Raw genomic sequence first — 14,702 nt, forward strand, 5'->3', positions numbered from 1 at the left:
AAAGATGATCATTCCTTTTTTAATTCAAAAGTAATTTACTTTATTGTAGAGCATCTATCAACTATAAAAACACACAAAGTAAAGAAAATAGCAGGACTTAGAAAAACACTTATACATACCTGACAGAGAGCATGATAAAATAGGTATTCTGCTATGCTTTACAAGTCACATTATTCAAGATACTTAACTAAGATAATGGTTTTTAGTTGTGGGAAACTTCATGTTGTAATTTCATACGTATGACAATGTTAAATTCTCTATCAAATTTTCAATAAATATAAAAACTAATTTAGAGTTATGCAGAAGACACAACCTTGCTTGCTGAAACTGAGGAGGACCTCATGCACTTGCTGCGAAGGGTCAAGGACTGCAGCCTTCAGTATGGACTAAGGCTCAATGCCAAGAAGACAAAGATTCTCGCCACTGGACCAATTAGCAGCATCAGGATGGATGACGAAGAGATTGAGAGTGTTCACAGCTTCAGTTTGCTCGGCTCCACAGTCAACACTCTTGGTAGCAGCAGTCAGGAAATCAAAAAGCGTATCGCGATGGGAAAGTCTGCTGTTAGGGACCTCTCAAAGGTACTCAGGAGCAACAGTGTCTCTCTGGAGACTTAGGTGCGCCTGATACAGGTCATGGTATTTGCAATCGCTTGTTATGCATCAGAGAGTTGGACAATGACTAGGGAGGACAGAAGGAGAATTGATGCCTTTGAGCTGTGGTGCTGGAGAAGAGTATTAAATGTACCATGGACTGCCAAGAAAACAAACAGATTCATCCTGGAGAGGATTAAACCAAGCAACTCCTTGGAGGCAAGGATTCTAGGGCTTCATCTGACATACTTTGGGCATGTTGCAAGGAGGGACAGGTCCTTGGAGAGGGACATCATGCTTGGGAGGGTAGAGGGACAGCACAGGAGGGGAAGACCCTCTATGAGATGGATTGATTCAGTGAGTGGGGTAATCGGGATGGGTGTGTCAGAGGCAGTGCAATTGGCACAGGATAGAGCAGGGTTGTACATAGGCTGTTGTACATAGGGTCGCTATGAGTCACAAATGACACGATGGCACATAACAACAACAACAACTAGATACTGTAGATTTCATCTTACTAGCCCCTATATTTCTGTCATGTTTGAAAAATTTCCATTATACAGAATAGTTTTTAAAATAGTTTGCTTAGCTCTGTCATTCATTTTATATATTCCTTTTAGACTTGGTGCTGATTTGTAATTTTATTAGCAAAACAATTCTCATTATTATAAACAAAGTACTATAAAGGGTAAAGTGAACTAGTGGAAGTAAAGGGTAAATCTAACTAACCATATCCTTCATTGAAACGTAACAGCCATACGTGACTGTTTTAGCCCTAATTCCTAATCATACCATTCCTTCTAGGTTGTTATCCCAGTATAGCATTACTAACCAGTCTTATTTATTCTTCTAAATTCTTCAAATTTTTTTGTATTGTAATATTTTTATGTGTCTATAAATTATGTACAATGAATAGTCCCATCTCAGGAGGAATTGACCTAGTCACAGAAAAGCTAAGTAATTTTTTGTTGTTCAGACAGTGAAGATTTAGAACCTCTACTGAAAGGGAGCTCTGGTGGCCTAGTGGCAAGAAGCTGCACTGCAATCCCTGAGGTGTGCAGTTAGAATTCACCAGATGCTGGATAAGGTGGGACAATCTCCGCCTGTACCAGTCAGATCAGATCTGATTTGATGGTACACACACACACACAAATAATAAAATAAAATTTAGAACCTCTACTGAAGAGCAACTGTGTCAGGTTAGAGACTAAGGTGCACCTGATACATGCCATGGTCTTTGCAATCACTTGCTATGCATCAGAGAGCTGGACAATGACTAGGGTTGATAGAAAGAGAATTGATGCCTTTGAGCTGTGGTGCTGGAGAATATTAAATATACCATGGATTGCTAGGAGAACAGGTTCATCCCAGAAAGAGTGAAACCAGGCTGCTCCTTGGAGGCGAGGATTCTGAAGCTTCATCTGACATATTTTGCACGTTTCAAGGGGGGGCCAGTCCTTGGAGAGGGATGTCATGGTTGGGAGGGTGGAGGGATAGCGCAGGAGGGGAAGAGCCTCGATGAGATGGATTAATTCAGTGACTGAGGTCATGGGGGTAGGTGTGTCAGAGACAATGAAATTGGCACAGGATAGAACAGGGTTTAGGGCTATTGTACATAGGGTCACTATGAGTCACTCAACAGCACATAACAACAACAACTAATAATGAACTCTGTTGCTTCTTCCTAAGGGATCTACGGGTGGTGCCAAAGGTCAGGAACTCTACTACTAATCCAAAGATTGGCAGTTTAAATTTAAACTGAAATGTCTTGAAAGGCCTAATGATCTGCTCCTAAAATATTATGAATATTAAAAACCAAAAGTTGTTGTTGTTGTTAGGGACCATCAGGTCCAGTGCAACTCAGAGCAACCCTATGAACAACAGATCTGAACTCTATCCTATTCTATGACATCGTCATCATCTCTGACACTGCAGCCCATTGCTGCAGTCACTGTGTCAATCTATCTCATTGAGAGTCTTCCTCTCTTCTTTCTGTAGGTGAGTATTTAAATATTCTTTCCATTCTATAATATATTATCTATATACTATCAATGGCATCTAACAACAACAACAGTAGCATTATTGATTTTAAGAAGTTTTAAAAATATTACAGCCATTGACAACCGAAGGTGGTACAGTTTTACTCTGAAACAAATGTAATTGCCATGAGTTGAAATCAACTCAAGGGCAATTTGTTTCATTTTGAAACAACCAAGAGTAGTCCATGATCAGTAGATTTCTCATTGAAGGAGAAAATCCTGTAGACACATATACATTTGACAGATACAGTGATACAGATAATTGCAAACATATGCATTTATCCACATTTCACATAAATATTAAAATAATTCATCATATAGAAAACAAAGGATTGCTTTTACTCCAACCTGTAGAGTTTTTGTTACATCATCAAAGATGGAAGTGATGCTCTTTTGAAATTTTACCTAAAAGGCAAGATGTAATCTCTTTCATTATGAAGCACATGGAAACTTTTCTTTCCAAGTTTATTTTTCAGTTATATTTACTTGTTTTTGTGAACGAGCATATAAATGCTCTTTCCATTCTATAATACGTTACTTATAGCCTGTTATTGATTTTAAGATGGTTTTGAATTTAAATAAGAAAAAAAATCTTCTTAAATATTTTGCAAATTTTTTAGATCTACTTTATTAACAGTTTTAAATTGTATTTACTAGAAATCACCTCAAAAAAAAAAGAACAGACCCCCCCCCGCCCCCCACAGAACACCATAAAACAACAACTCAAACTCCTTGTCATCAAATGAGAATCACCCCAGAGCCGACCCTCTAGTGTCCTTTTGGAGACTGGTAAAACTCTGGGGAGAAGACTGCCCCTATGTCTTCATGGTGGATTTGAACTAATAGAGAAATGTGACCTCTGGGTTAGTAGCACAGATCTCTAATTTACACCTCCTAAATGCCTTCAATTTACCTTTTAGATTCTGGTATTTTTTAGTTAAGTCTGTTTTGTGTTTAATTTATGATTTCTAACTTTGAAGAAAAGAGAGCTCGGGTGGTACAGTCCATAGAGAGTCATGCCACTAATGGGGAGAGGTCACACCTCTCTAGAGGTTTTCCTTAATCAGCAGCTCTTTGAGGGAAAGGTAGGCAATCCTCTCCCATGAGATCACAGCCTCGGAAACTTAAGGTTAACTCCAACGTGGTTTCTACTCGAGGACAATGCATTTGAGTCATTTAGGAATACTTTATTACCTAATGATTGAATTATATGTAGATGGAAAAATTATCTACTTTTACATATTAGGTCATTAATACTCTTAAATTAATTATTAATTGTACTTATATTTTAAAGCCTTCAAAACACCTTGCCATTGAGTTGGAATAGACTCAAAGCTAACCCTGCAGTGGATTTTCTGAGGCTGTGAACTGAGAGGAGGTTACTCATCTTTCTCCCTCAGAGTGTCCACTGCTTTCAACTTTGCAATTGTTCCTGGAGTGAAGTGATAGATAGCTCATTATTGTTTTAATTTGCTTCTTTTTAATAACTAATGATCTTGAGAATTTTTCATGTGTTGTTGAATGTCCCCTCTGGTGAAGTGTCTTTTTATGTCCTCTGTCTAATTTATATAAATAAGCTTGTCTTTTTCTTGTTGAGTTGTTGAAGTGTTCTATAAATCTTAGAGATTAATCCCTTGTCAGATATGCCATTGTCAAGTATTTTTTCCTCAGTTTGCAGGTGCTCTTAATCTTTTTGAAATATCTTTTGATACACATAAGGATTATTATTTTAGGAGGTTCCAGTTAATCTTCTTCTCAATGTTAATCATACTTTGTTATGATCCACACAGTCAAATGCCTTTACACCGTCAATAAAACCCAAATAGATATTCTTCTGGTATTCTCTGCTTTCTGCCAAGATCCATGTGACATTAGCAATGATGTTCCTGGTGCCATGGCCTCTATTAAACCCAGCCTGAACTTCTGGATGTTCTATGTCAATGTATTCCACCAGGGAGATTTTTTATTTTATGATCTAAAGCAATATTTTGCTTACATGTGTTATTAATAATATTGTTCAATAATTGCCACATCCTGTTGGATCAACTTTCTTAGGAATTGAAACAAATATGGATCTCTTCCAGTAGTTGGTCAGGTAGTTGTCTTCCAAATTTCCTGGCACTGATCAGTGAGCATGCCCAGGATTGCATCTGTGGTATCCCAATGATCCCCTTATTTTTTGCCAATGCCTTCAATGCAGCTTACACGTCTTCTTTTATTGCCACTGACTCAATCATATGCTATATCCTGAAATAATTCTGTGTTGACCAGTTCTTTTTTGTACAGTGATTCTGTGTATTCCTTTCATCTTCTTTTGATGCTTCCTGAAACACTCCAGAATTTTCCCATAATGTGTCTCAGTATTGAAACTCGAAGCTTAAATTTGCTTTTCAGTTCTCTTAGCCCAAGAAATGCTGAGAGAGTTGTGTTGTTTTTTTTTTTAATAGTTTTATTCACGGATTCTAGCCCTTTTCACTTTCTATTTTAATAATTTGCTCTGTCTTCTTGAGCTGCCCTTTTAAATCTTCTGTTTATCTCTTTCATTTCTGCATAACTTTATCTCTTTGTTTTGGTTTCTTGGCCCAGAACATTTAATCATGGTCATGCAAAACCTATACCTAGACCAAGAAGCTTTTGTCCTAACAGAGCAAGAGAGCACTGCATGACTCAAAACAAAATAAATGTATGCATCAGGGCTATACGCTTTACCCACACCCATTCAATCTGCATGATGAGCAAATAATTTGAGAAGCTGAACTCTGTGAAGACAGATGTGGTATCAGGATAGGAGGAAGACTTAATCAACAACCTGTGTTTTACACATGACACAACCTTGCTTGCTGAAAGTGAGGAAGACTTGATCACTTAATACAGATCAAAGACTACACCCTTCAATATAGATGACACCTAAACATCAAGAAGGCAAAAAATCCTCACCACTAAATTTAAAGAATCTGTTCTTGAAACAATGTAAATAAACTAGTATAAAATAAAAATACATCCTCACCACTGGGCTGATAGGTCCTATCATGATAAATGCATAAAAGACTGAAATGGTCAATTATTTTATCTTACTGGGCTCCTCAATCAACACTCTTGTCATCATTAATCAAGAAATCAAAAGCCATACTGCACTAAAGAAAGTTTGCTGTCAGGGACTTCTCCAAATTACTGAGGAGCAATGATGTCAGTATGAAGACCAATGTGCACCTAATTCAAGTCAGGGTCTTTTCAGTCACCTGCTATGCATCTGAGAGTTGAACAACAAATAAGGGTGACAGAAGAAGTTGTTAGGAGAAGATAGTCTTTGGAAAAGGATATCATGCTTGGAAAGGAGGAGGGTCAGCAAAAGAAAAGTAGACTCTGAATGAAATGGATTGACACAGTGGCTTCAGCAAAGGCCTCAAGAATGTCAGAAATATGAGATAAGTGCAGGGTATGGCAGAGTACCAGAGCTCAGATCTGTTGTTCCTAGACTCAGAATGAGTCAGACTCAACTCAAGGGTACATGACAACAATAACAATAATCATTTCATTTATCATCTGCTGTTTGTGCGTTTTTAGTTGTTCTCTTATAATCTATTTATACTACAGTTTAGGGCTCTCAAATGTTTTTTAAATGATATTTATAATTTCAGGTTTATGCCTAATTCCTTGATTCATGTTGAATTAGTCTTGATATGATGCAAAATATAGATCTTGTTTCAGTTTTCTACATATAGATCTTTTTTCCCCCAGTCATTTGTTAAAGAGGTTCTCTTTTCTATACTTAATAGATTTTATCTCTTTGTCAAAGATCAGCTTTCCATAGATTGATGCATTTCTTTTTTTTCTGATTTCTCAATTATATCCATTGTTCTATATATATATCTGTCACTATACCATATACTAAGCTGATTTGATTTCCATGACAGTGTAGTAGCTGTTGGGATGAGGAAATATGTCACCCTACTTTGTTTCTCCTTGTCAGAAGCTCTTTGCTTATCCAGTATCTCTTTTCTTTCCTTTCCATATAAAGTTGATGATTACTTTTTCCATTTTACTGAAGAATTATGACAGACTTTCTACATCAGAATTGCTTTGTACGTATAGTTAACTTTTAGTAGTAATGCCATTTTCACAGTTATGTCTTCCAGTTCACAAGCATAGTATATTTTTCCATATATGTATGTTTATTTGGGTCTCTTATCATAGTGTTTTGTGTGTTTTGTGGTTGTCATTAGGTGTTGAGTTGCCTGCAACTCATAGTAATCCTATGCACTACAGCTCTGAACTCTGCCCTATCCTGAGCCAGTTTCACTCTCTCTGACATACCTACTCCCATTGTCCCAGCCACTGTGTTGATCCATCTCATCCTAGGTCTTCCTTTCTTGTACTGTCCCTCCACCCTTCCAAACATGGTGTCTTTCTCAAAGGACTGGTACTTCCTGGCAACATACCTGAAGTATGTGAGACAGAGCTTTAAAATCCTTGATGTCAAGGAGCAACTTGGCTTTACTCCCTCTAAGACAGACCTGTTTGTTCTCTTGGAAGTCTATGGTATGATCAATATGCTTCTCCAGCACCACAGCTCAAAGGCATCAATTTTTCTTCTGTCATCCTTATTCATTGCCCAGATTTCTGATATGTAGGAAGTAATTGCAAATATCATGGTCTGGTCAGGTGCACTTTAGTTTATATATTAACATCATTACTCTTTAGCATTCTGGAGAGGTCCTTTACAACAATAAGTCTTTTGATTTCCTGACTGCTGGTGTCATCAATGTTGATTGTGGCACTGAGTAAGCTGAAATTGTTAGCAATCTCAATCTCTTCTTCACCTATCATAATGCTACCAATTGACTCCACGGTGAGAATCTTCATTCTCTTAATGTTAAACTTCAATCCATATTGAAGACTGAAGTCCCTGACTTTCTACAACAAATGCTTCAGGACCTCCTCAGTTTCAATAAGCAAGGTGTGTCATCTGCTTAGCGCAGGTTATCACTGAGTCTTCCTCCAAACCTGATACCACATTCCTCTTCATAATTATTCAAGCCTCCTGAATGATCTCTTCCACATATAGCAGTTCTTTGGAATGTCTGATATGACTTTTTTTCAATATTTCATTTTTGGGGTGACTATTGTAAATGAAACATAGATATGTTTTACAACAGTAATATCTGTGCTTCTCAAACTACAAAATAAGAAGAACACACTCTAAGAAACTCAATAATCTCTTGAGTCCTGAACACTCCAGCTGAAATTTGCTTATGAGATTGATTAAGCATGATTACCGGCTGATGCTACTAAAAGATCAAGGGCAGGGTAAACCAGAAGTGGATAGAAACAGTCAGAACTACTAAGAAAAAATTAAATATGGCTTATAATAAATGGATAATGTTATGATGTAGGAATTAATAGTGTAATTTTGTACAGTGGTTGATACAGTATATAAATTACTATATTTTTATAACTGACAAATATGTGTTTCTTTTCATGGTGCTGTCCTGTAAACAGGAATAAATGTTCATGGGAGAAGAAAACCAAACCTATGTGACAGAATTTATCTTCCTGGGCCTTTCACAGGATCCACAGACACAAGTCCTGCTCTTCTTCCTGTTTCTCATCATCTACCTGCTGACTGTACTGGGAAATCTGATTATCATTGTACTTATTCACGTAGACTCCAGACTCCACACACCTATGTATTTTTTCCTCAGGAATTTATCCTTTGCTGATCTTTGCTTTTCTACCACCACAGTCCCACAGGTGCTAGTCCACTTCTTGGCAAAGAGGAAAACGATTTCCTTTGCTGGATGTTCAATGCAGATAGTTGTTTTACTTCTGGTTGGGTGTACAGAGTGTGCACTGCTGGCAGTGATGTCTTATGACCGCTACGTGGCTGTATGTAAGCCCCTACACTACTCCACCATCATGACACATTGGGTCTGTGTCCAGCTGGCCATCGGGTCCTGGGTCAGTGGGGCATTTGTATCTCTGGTGGATACCACATTTACATTGCGTCTGCCCTATAAGGGCAACAATATCATTAACCATTTTTTTTGTGAACCTCCTGCCCTCCTAAAGTTGGCATCAACAGATACTTACAGTACAGAAATGGCCATCTTTGCAATGGGTGTAGTGATTCTCTTAGCTCCAGTCTCCCTTATTCTTGTCTCTTACTGGAATATTATCTCCACCGTGATCCGGATGCAGTCTGGAGAAGGGAGAATCAAGGTTTTCTCAACCTGTGGCTCCCATCTCATTGTTGTTGTTCTCTTCTATGGCTCAGCAATATTTGCCTACATGAGGCCAAACTCCAAAATAATGAATGAACGAGATAAGATGATATCTGTATTTTACTCAGCAGTGACTCCCATGTTGAACCCTATCATTTATAGTCTGAGAAACAAAGATGTCAAAGGGGCCCTTAGGAGAATCACTAGAAGATAGCCTTTTGCGTAGTTGTAATTTTCCATGAAATATTCCCAATTCTTCTCCCAGTCCTGATTTTTCCCTTTCCTTGTTTCTCATCTTCCTTCTCATATACATTCAAGAAACTGTGTATTCAATCAAGACACCTTGACAGGTGGGTTAAATAAAGATAAAATGAAAGTTAGATAAACAAAGCATAGTCCCTACTTCCCAAATCTATATAATCTAGTAAGAAATCTAAACCAAGTAGTTATACAACTTTCATTTCATAGATAGACAAAAAACAAATAGAAATATGTGAATACAGATCTAGCTAATGATATAATTTCATTCTTGCATTGATAGAGTATCTTAAGCACTTACTATATATTAGATTGAAATAGACAATTATTTCACCTTACTTGGTCCTGGATGTCAAGAAATCAAGGTAAAGTCTTGAAAAAGATAAAGATCTAGATAAAGTTTTGGAAAAGTCTGCTTTTAGAGACATTTCCAAATTACTGAGGAATAATAATGTGAGTTTAAAGACTAAAGGTATACCTGATTCATGGTATGGTCTTTACAATAGTTGCTATAAATCTGAGAGCTGGACAATGAATATGGATGACAAAAATGATTTATTCTTTTGATTTATAGTGCTGGGGCACTCAGATATGTCTTAAAGAAGGTACAGCCAGACTGCTTCTTAGAGGTAAGGATGGTTAAGCTTACTTTGGACACATTAGGAAGGGCTACAATATCCCTAGTACCACGGCCCCGTCTAAACCCAGCCTGCACTTTGGTAGTTCTCTGTTGATGTGCCGTTTCACTCATTTTTGGATAATCTTCAGCAAAATCATGCTTGCATGTGATATTAATTATATTGTTCAATAATTTCAACACTCTGTGGAATTACCTTTCTTTGGAATGGGAACAAATATAGATCTATTCCAATCAGTTGGCCAAGTGGTTATTCTCCAGATTTCTTGGCACAACTTGGTGAGCACATTAGGGCAGCATCTGTTAGTTGAAATATGTCAATTGGTATACCATCAATTCCTGGAACCTTATTCTTAACCAATTCTTTCAAAGCAGTCTGAACTTCTTCCTTCATCACCATAGGCTCTTGTTCATACATTGTTTCATTAAATTCTTTTGTGTCTGCCAATTCCTTTTGATATAATGAGTCTGTATATACTCTTTCCATCTTCTTTTAATACTTGCAGAATCACTCAATATTCTACCCAAAGCGTCCTTAAGTATTATAACTCGAGGCTTGAATTTCCTCTTCAGTTCCTTGAGCTTAAGAAATGCTGAGTGAGTTCAGCCTCTTCGATTTTTTTACTCCAGCTCTTTGCACATTTCATTTTAATTCTTTACTTTGTTTTGTCGTGCAGCCCTTTGAAATCTGTTCAGCTCCTTAATGTCTTGATTTCTTCCTTTTGCTTTGTCTTCTCGGTGCTCCAGTGCAATATTCAGAGTCTCTTTTGGTTTTCCTCCTCTGTCTTTGCAATGACCTTTTGCACTCTTCCTGAATATCTTGCTATCTTCCCATAACTCATCTGGTCTTCGCTCATTAGTGTTCAAGGCCTCTAACCTGTTTCTGAGATGGTTCTAAAATTCAGGTGGGATAGACCCAAGGTCAAATTTTGGTTCCTGTGGGCATTAGTTTGGACTCAAAAAATGTTCTTTCCAAAATCACTAAAGCTGGAATTTAGAAGAGAGGTATGGGCTGGGTAAATAGATTTAGGAGTTGATCTCCTACGCCAAGATGGTGTCCTCTGGCTGTTCATAGTCACCAGTGGTTCTGAAAGAGGAAGATGGACAATGTCAGCATTTGGAATATACCCACAAAACCTTTTGGAAGGTCAGCTATGGGTCATTATGGACTCCACATCAATAAGTTGAGTGAGACAAATAAATGCAATTGTTAAGTTTAAGACAAGCAAAAATTTGCTCCTAATTTTTAAAATGGAAAACCAAATGTCTGTATTTTTGTTGTTATGTTACTGTTATATGCCATGAGGTCAGAAGCTACTCATAGCTGACCCTCCAGTAGGTTTCCAGGGCATCAGTGAGGGAGTTGTGGTGGCCTAGTGGCAAGAAACTACACTTCAATCCTGAAGGCAACACGAGACAACCAGCAGCTCCATGGAATAAGGAAGCGCAGTCTCCTCCTGTGTGATAAACTGCCTTTGAAAACCCACCAGTGGGTCAGCTATGAGTCAGTTCTGACAGTATAGTACTCAACAACAACAGACATCAATGAACTGAGATGGACAAGCATGGGCCCTTTGAATTAGACAATTACATGATCTACTATGCTGAGAACGAAAAACTGAGGAAAATGGTGGTGTTTTAATAGTTAAAAGGACAATTTCAAGTGATAACCATAATGTTCAATAGTTTCCACATTATTTTGTTTCCAGGAGGAAAGTAATATAAAATATTAGATATATTTTGATGTGATTCCCTTCGTATGCAATACTGGTTTCTTAAATTACCTATTTTTAATTTTTTTCATTAACAGAATCATTCTCAAATTATGAATGATAGATTTCCTAAATAATGCTAAAAATATGAATCATCTCACAGCGCTCACATACTTATTCTAATATCAAACACTTAGCCCTGATTTTAACAATCAGAGATAGTATTTATTCAACTCTTAATATGTGTAATATTCGGTTAATTAACCTTATTATTTTAGAGGACACAAAGTATTCACATTCTACAGATGATATAATGTAATAAAAATTGTTAATGGAGCCCATAAAAAGAGACTTGAGAACTTAAATATGTGTTTTCTTTTTTCGTTCTCCTTTTAACCACCAGGGAATCATTTGAGAGGCGATACAGCTCCAGATCTACCCTAATGATTCAGAAATCCTCCGGAGTTCAGCTCCTGAGGCTGCTCCTAATATTCCCCTGCACACTTCACTTAAATGAAACTATTCTTGCACAACTTATCTTGAGACCAATAATAAGCCATTTTTATGTAGCAAGAAGCGATAGGATATGTGGGGATTTCTTTTCTTATCCTGTCTTTGCACTTTGGAGATTTGACTACTATCTCTGGTTTTATAACAAGATACTCATAGTTTCTAACCAGTCTTTGCTGTTGCTAATGTATCTGTAACATTTTCCCAACAGTGAGGTCTTTGGCTAGCAACAAAGCACACCATGCCACCAGAGCTCTTTTCAACAGTCGGATATTTAACAGGTTTTAAGATATTAATTTGATCTTTCTTTTTCTCTAAAAGAGTAAAACTTTTGCAAAATTGATAAGGCAAGGAAGGAGAAGTCACCAATTGAACAGAAAGGAAATAAATCAGGGTATGTTGTGAGTGAATGGGTTTCAATTTCTTTGTATGTTTTCTTTTTAAACTCCAATTTGCTCCAAGAAATCTGATTCTTAGTGCTACATCTTATCTCATGGATATAAGTAAGGGTTTGTCTTCAGTGAATCTGCCTTTGAAATGATCATTATAATCAATGCCCTGTAAAGAAGAATCCTAGCTCTCTACTTAAAGGGATATAAGCAGGACTTCCTTGAAGTCTGTGGTGGCCCTTCAGGTGAGTTCTTAATGAAAGATGGTAAATGGGTATAAAGGAAAAGTTTATATGATTCAGAACACAGATTTTTAGAATCAGAAAAGCAATTGTTTTTCTCTTAATTCCTATGAATTTACTCAATTTCAACACCCTAAAAAGAGTGTCATATTAAGCAGTGCATAGTTCAGTGACTCTATCATCTGTTATCATATTTCATTTTAGAGAAATAAAAACATAAATTGTTGTTAAATATGAAAACAGGAAATAAGAAGACAAAGATTGGTAGTAAACATGGTTTCTTTTCTGAAGATTCCTAACCCTGGGGACAGATTCACAGTTACCTAGAGGAATATCTTTCTCTTCATCATTCACATGGAGAAATATCATGTTTGAAAAGTCAATTCGGTGCTATCAGATATCCAGACTTGTGTGTTTATAATTCTAGTATCTATAGTGATCTCTGTTACCAAGAAACTAACTTTCATCTCTCATTTACATTCACATGTTGAATTAGATAAAACCAGCTGAATAAATATGTAATGAATACTTATTACATACGAGAATATATATTATTTTCTTTGAATAAAATTGACCTTGAAGTGAAAATCTTACAGTTATCTGGAATGACAAATTATTTCCACGTGACTTCTTAGAGTTAAAATTGAAGTAAGTACATGATGGTATAGATGCATATGCATTTATAGGTTATATATTTGTGTATGTCTTTGTCCACATGGATTGGAAATGGAAGTGAGGAATGAAGCAAATGTATAGATTATTAAGGAAATTGTTCTAGAGTTTATTTTTCCTAATTGAAGTCTTGATTATTAGTTAGATTACAAAGGGATAGAAATCACAGCTTTATACTGTGTCTACATTTTCATTTGGTCACTCTGGTTGTAGATACCACTCTGGTATTTGTAGCAAAAATTTGGTTTTATACTCTAGCTTTCCTTTCATGAAACTGAAAAACATTATTAGAATACCATTTACTTTTCCCTGTAAGCTAGACATGATTTAGACAAACCAAAATCAAACCCTAAAAACCCAAATCTGCTGTTACTTAGTCCAGTCTGCCTCCTGGCAATCTTATAGGACAGAATAGAACTATGTTGTAGAGTTTATGAGACTGTAAATCTTTAAGGAATCCAACTGCTCCTTCTTTCTCATAAAGTGGTGGTGTGTAGGCTTAAACTATTGGCCTTTTGGTGTTTTAACCACTCTAATCTCAGAGTATCTGGGCGGCTGCAGCTGCCCTCTGATTTCTGCTCTGAGAGGGATGAAAGCTGTGACAGGAGTACACGTCTAAACCTGAGCTTACCCAGAACATGGGGGGCTCATTCCAAGAACAAACCAGGTAGCACTTTATATTAAATGGACTGTAACTCAGAAATGTACTAACTTAAAACAGCTTATGTTGTTACAACTTATTGCTTAATTCTTTTGACAATAAATTATGTTGGTTTAAGTACTTGTTAGGTTAATTTGCTGCAGTATTGTTGTTACTGAAATGACACTAAACACTGAATGAAATATGTGTTGGTTTGTACTTTCTTCTTTAGGATTATTGCCTCCAGGAACTGGATCTTTTGTCTGTTTTTCTGGCATGGTTCCAAGTAGATTTTTAACACTAACTGTACTATTTTAATGATCTATAGTGGGTTTTACTCAACAGATAAGGTTGAATGATTATTACCAGTATGATTAACTCACTACATAGATTTAACATTACTATTTTTGGATACTCATCACACTGGGGATATACATTCAGCCTTATCTGTTAAGTGAGAAACATCATAGATCAATTAAATTAGCACAATTAATGTTTAAAATCCCTTTGAAAACATACTAGAGATAGACAAAAGACCCCACTCTTGGACCAAAGAATTCTAGAAAGGGAAGTATAGACCAAAATTATGTTTTATCCAGAGTGTTAATGTGGTTCCTGGAACATCACAGACCTACAGAAGTGAGGTAACAAAATGTAGTTTGTCCTAGTCGTGTGTTAATGACTGGAAAGGTGCTCTGCAATAAGATAAAGAAGGCAAATTTCATTTGCTGTCATTGTGGAGACATTAAGTTGAGATATAATTGTTCTTATTAATATTTTATTTTTATT

At 36.6% G+C, this 14,702-nt stretch overlaps 1 protein-coding gene across 1 annotated transcript; it reads left to right on the plus strand.

Annotated features, from left to right (window-relative positions):
* The first annotated feature begins 8,143 nt into the window (after positions 1 to 8,143).
* Positions 8,144 to 11,577, plus strand: LOC102855883 (olfactory receptor 2D3-like). The gene is made up of 3 exons (XM_006885623.1): positions 8,144 to 9,059; positions 11,129 to 11,207; positions 11,559 to 11,577. The coding sequence occupies exons 1-3, from the start codon at positions 8,144 to 8,146 to the stop codon at positions 11,575 to 11,577; spliced, it is 1,014 nt and encodes a 337-aa protein (XP_006885685.1).
* The last annotated feature ends 3,125 nt before the right edge of the window (positions 11,578 to 14,702 follow it).

The sequence above is a fragment of the Elephantulus edwardii genome, unplaced genomic scaffold (assembly GCF_000299155.1).
Source record: "Elephantulus edwardii isolate Elephantulus edwardi_28Jun2011 unplaced genomic scaffold, EleEdw1.0 scaffold00044, whole genome shotgun sequence".
Lineage (NCBI taxonomy): Eukaryota > Metazoa > Chordata > Mammalia > Macroscelidea > Macroscelididae > Elephantulus > Elephantulus edwardii.

What these genes read in the sequence shown, in the direction of transcription:
- LOC102855883 (XM_006885623.1), top strand. Translation starts at nt 8,144, where the DNA reads ATGGGAGAAGAAAACCAAACCTATGTGACAGAATTTATCTTCCTGGGC. An exon ending in GGCCCTTAGGAGAATCACTA is followed by an intron (nt 9,060 to 11,128) that starts GAAGATAGCCTT and finishes GTGGCCTAGTGG; the next exon opens with CAAGAAACTACACTTCAATC.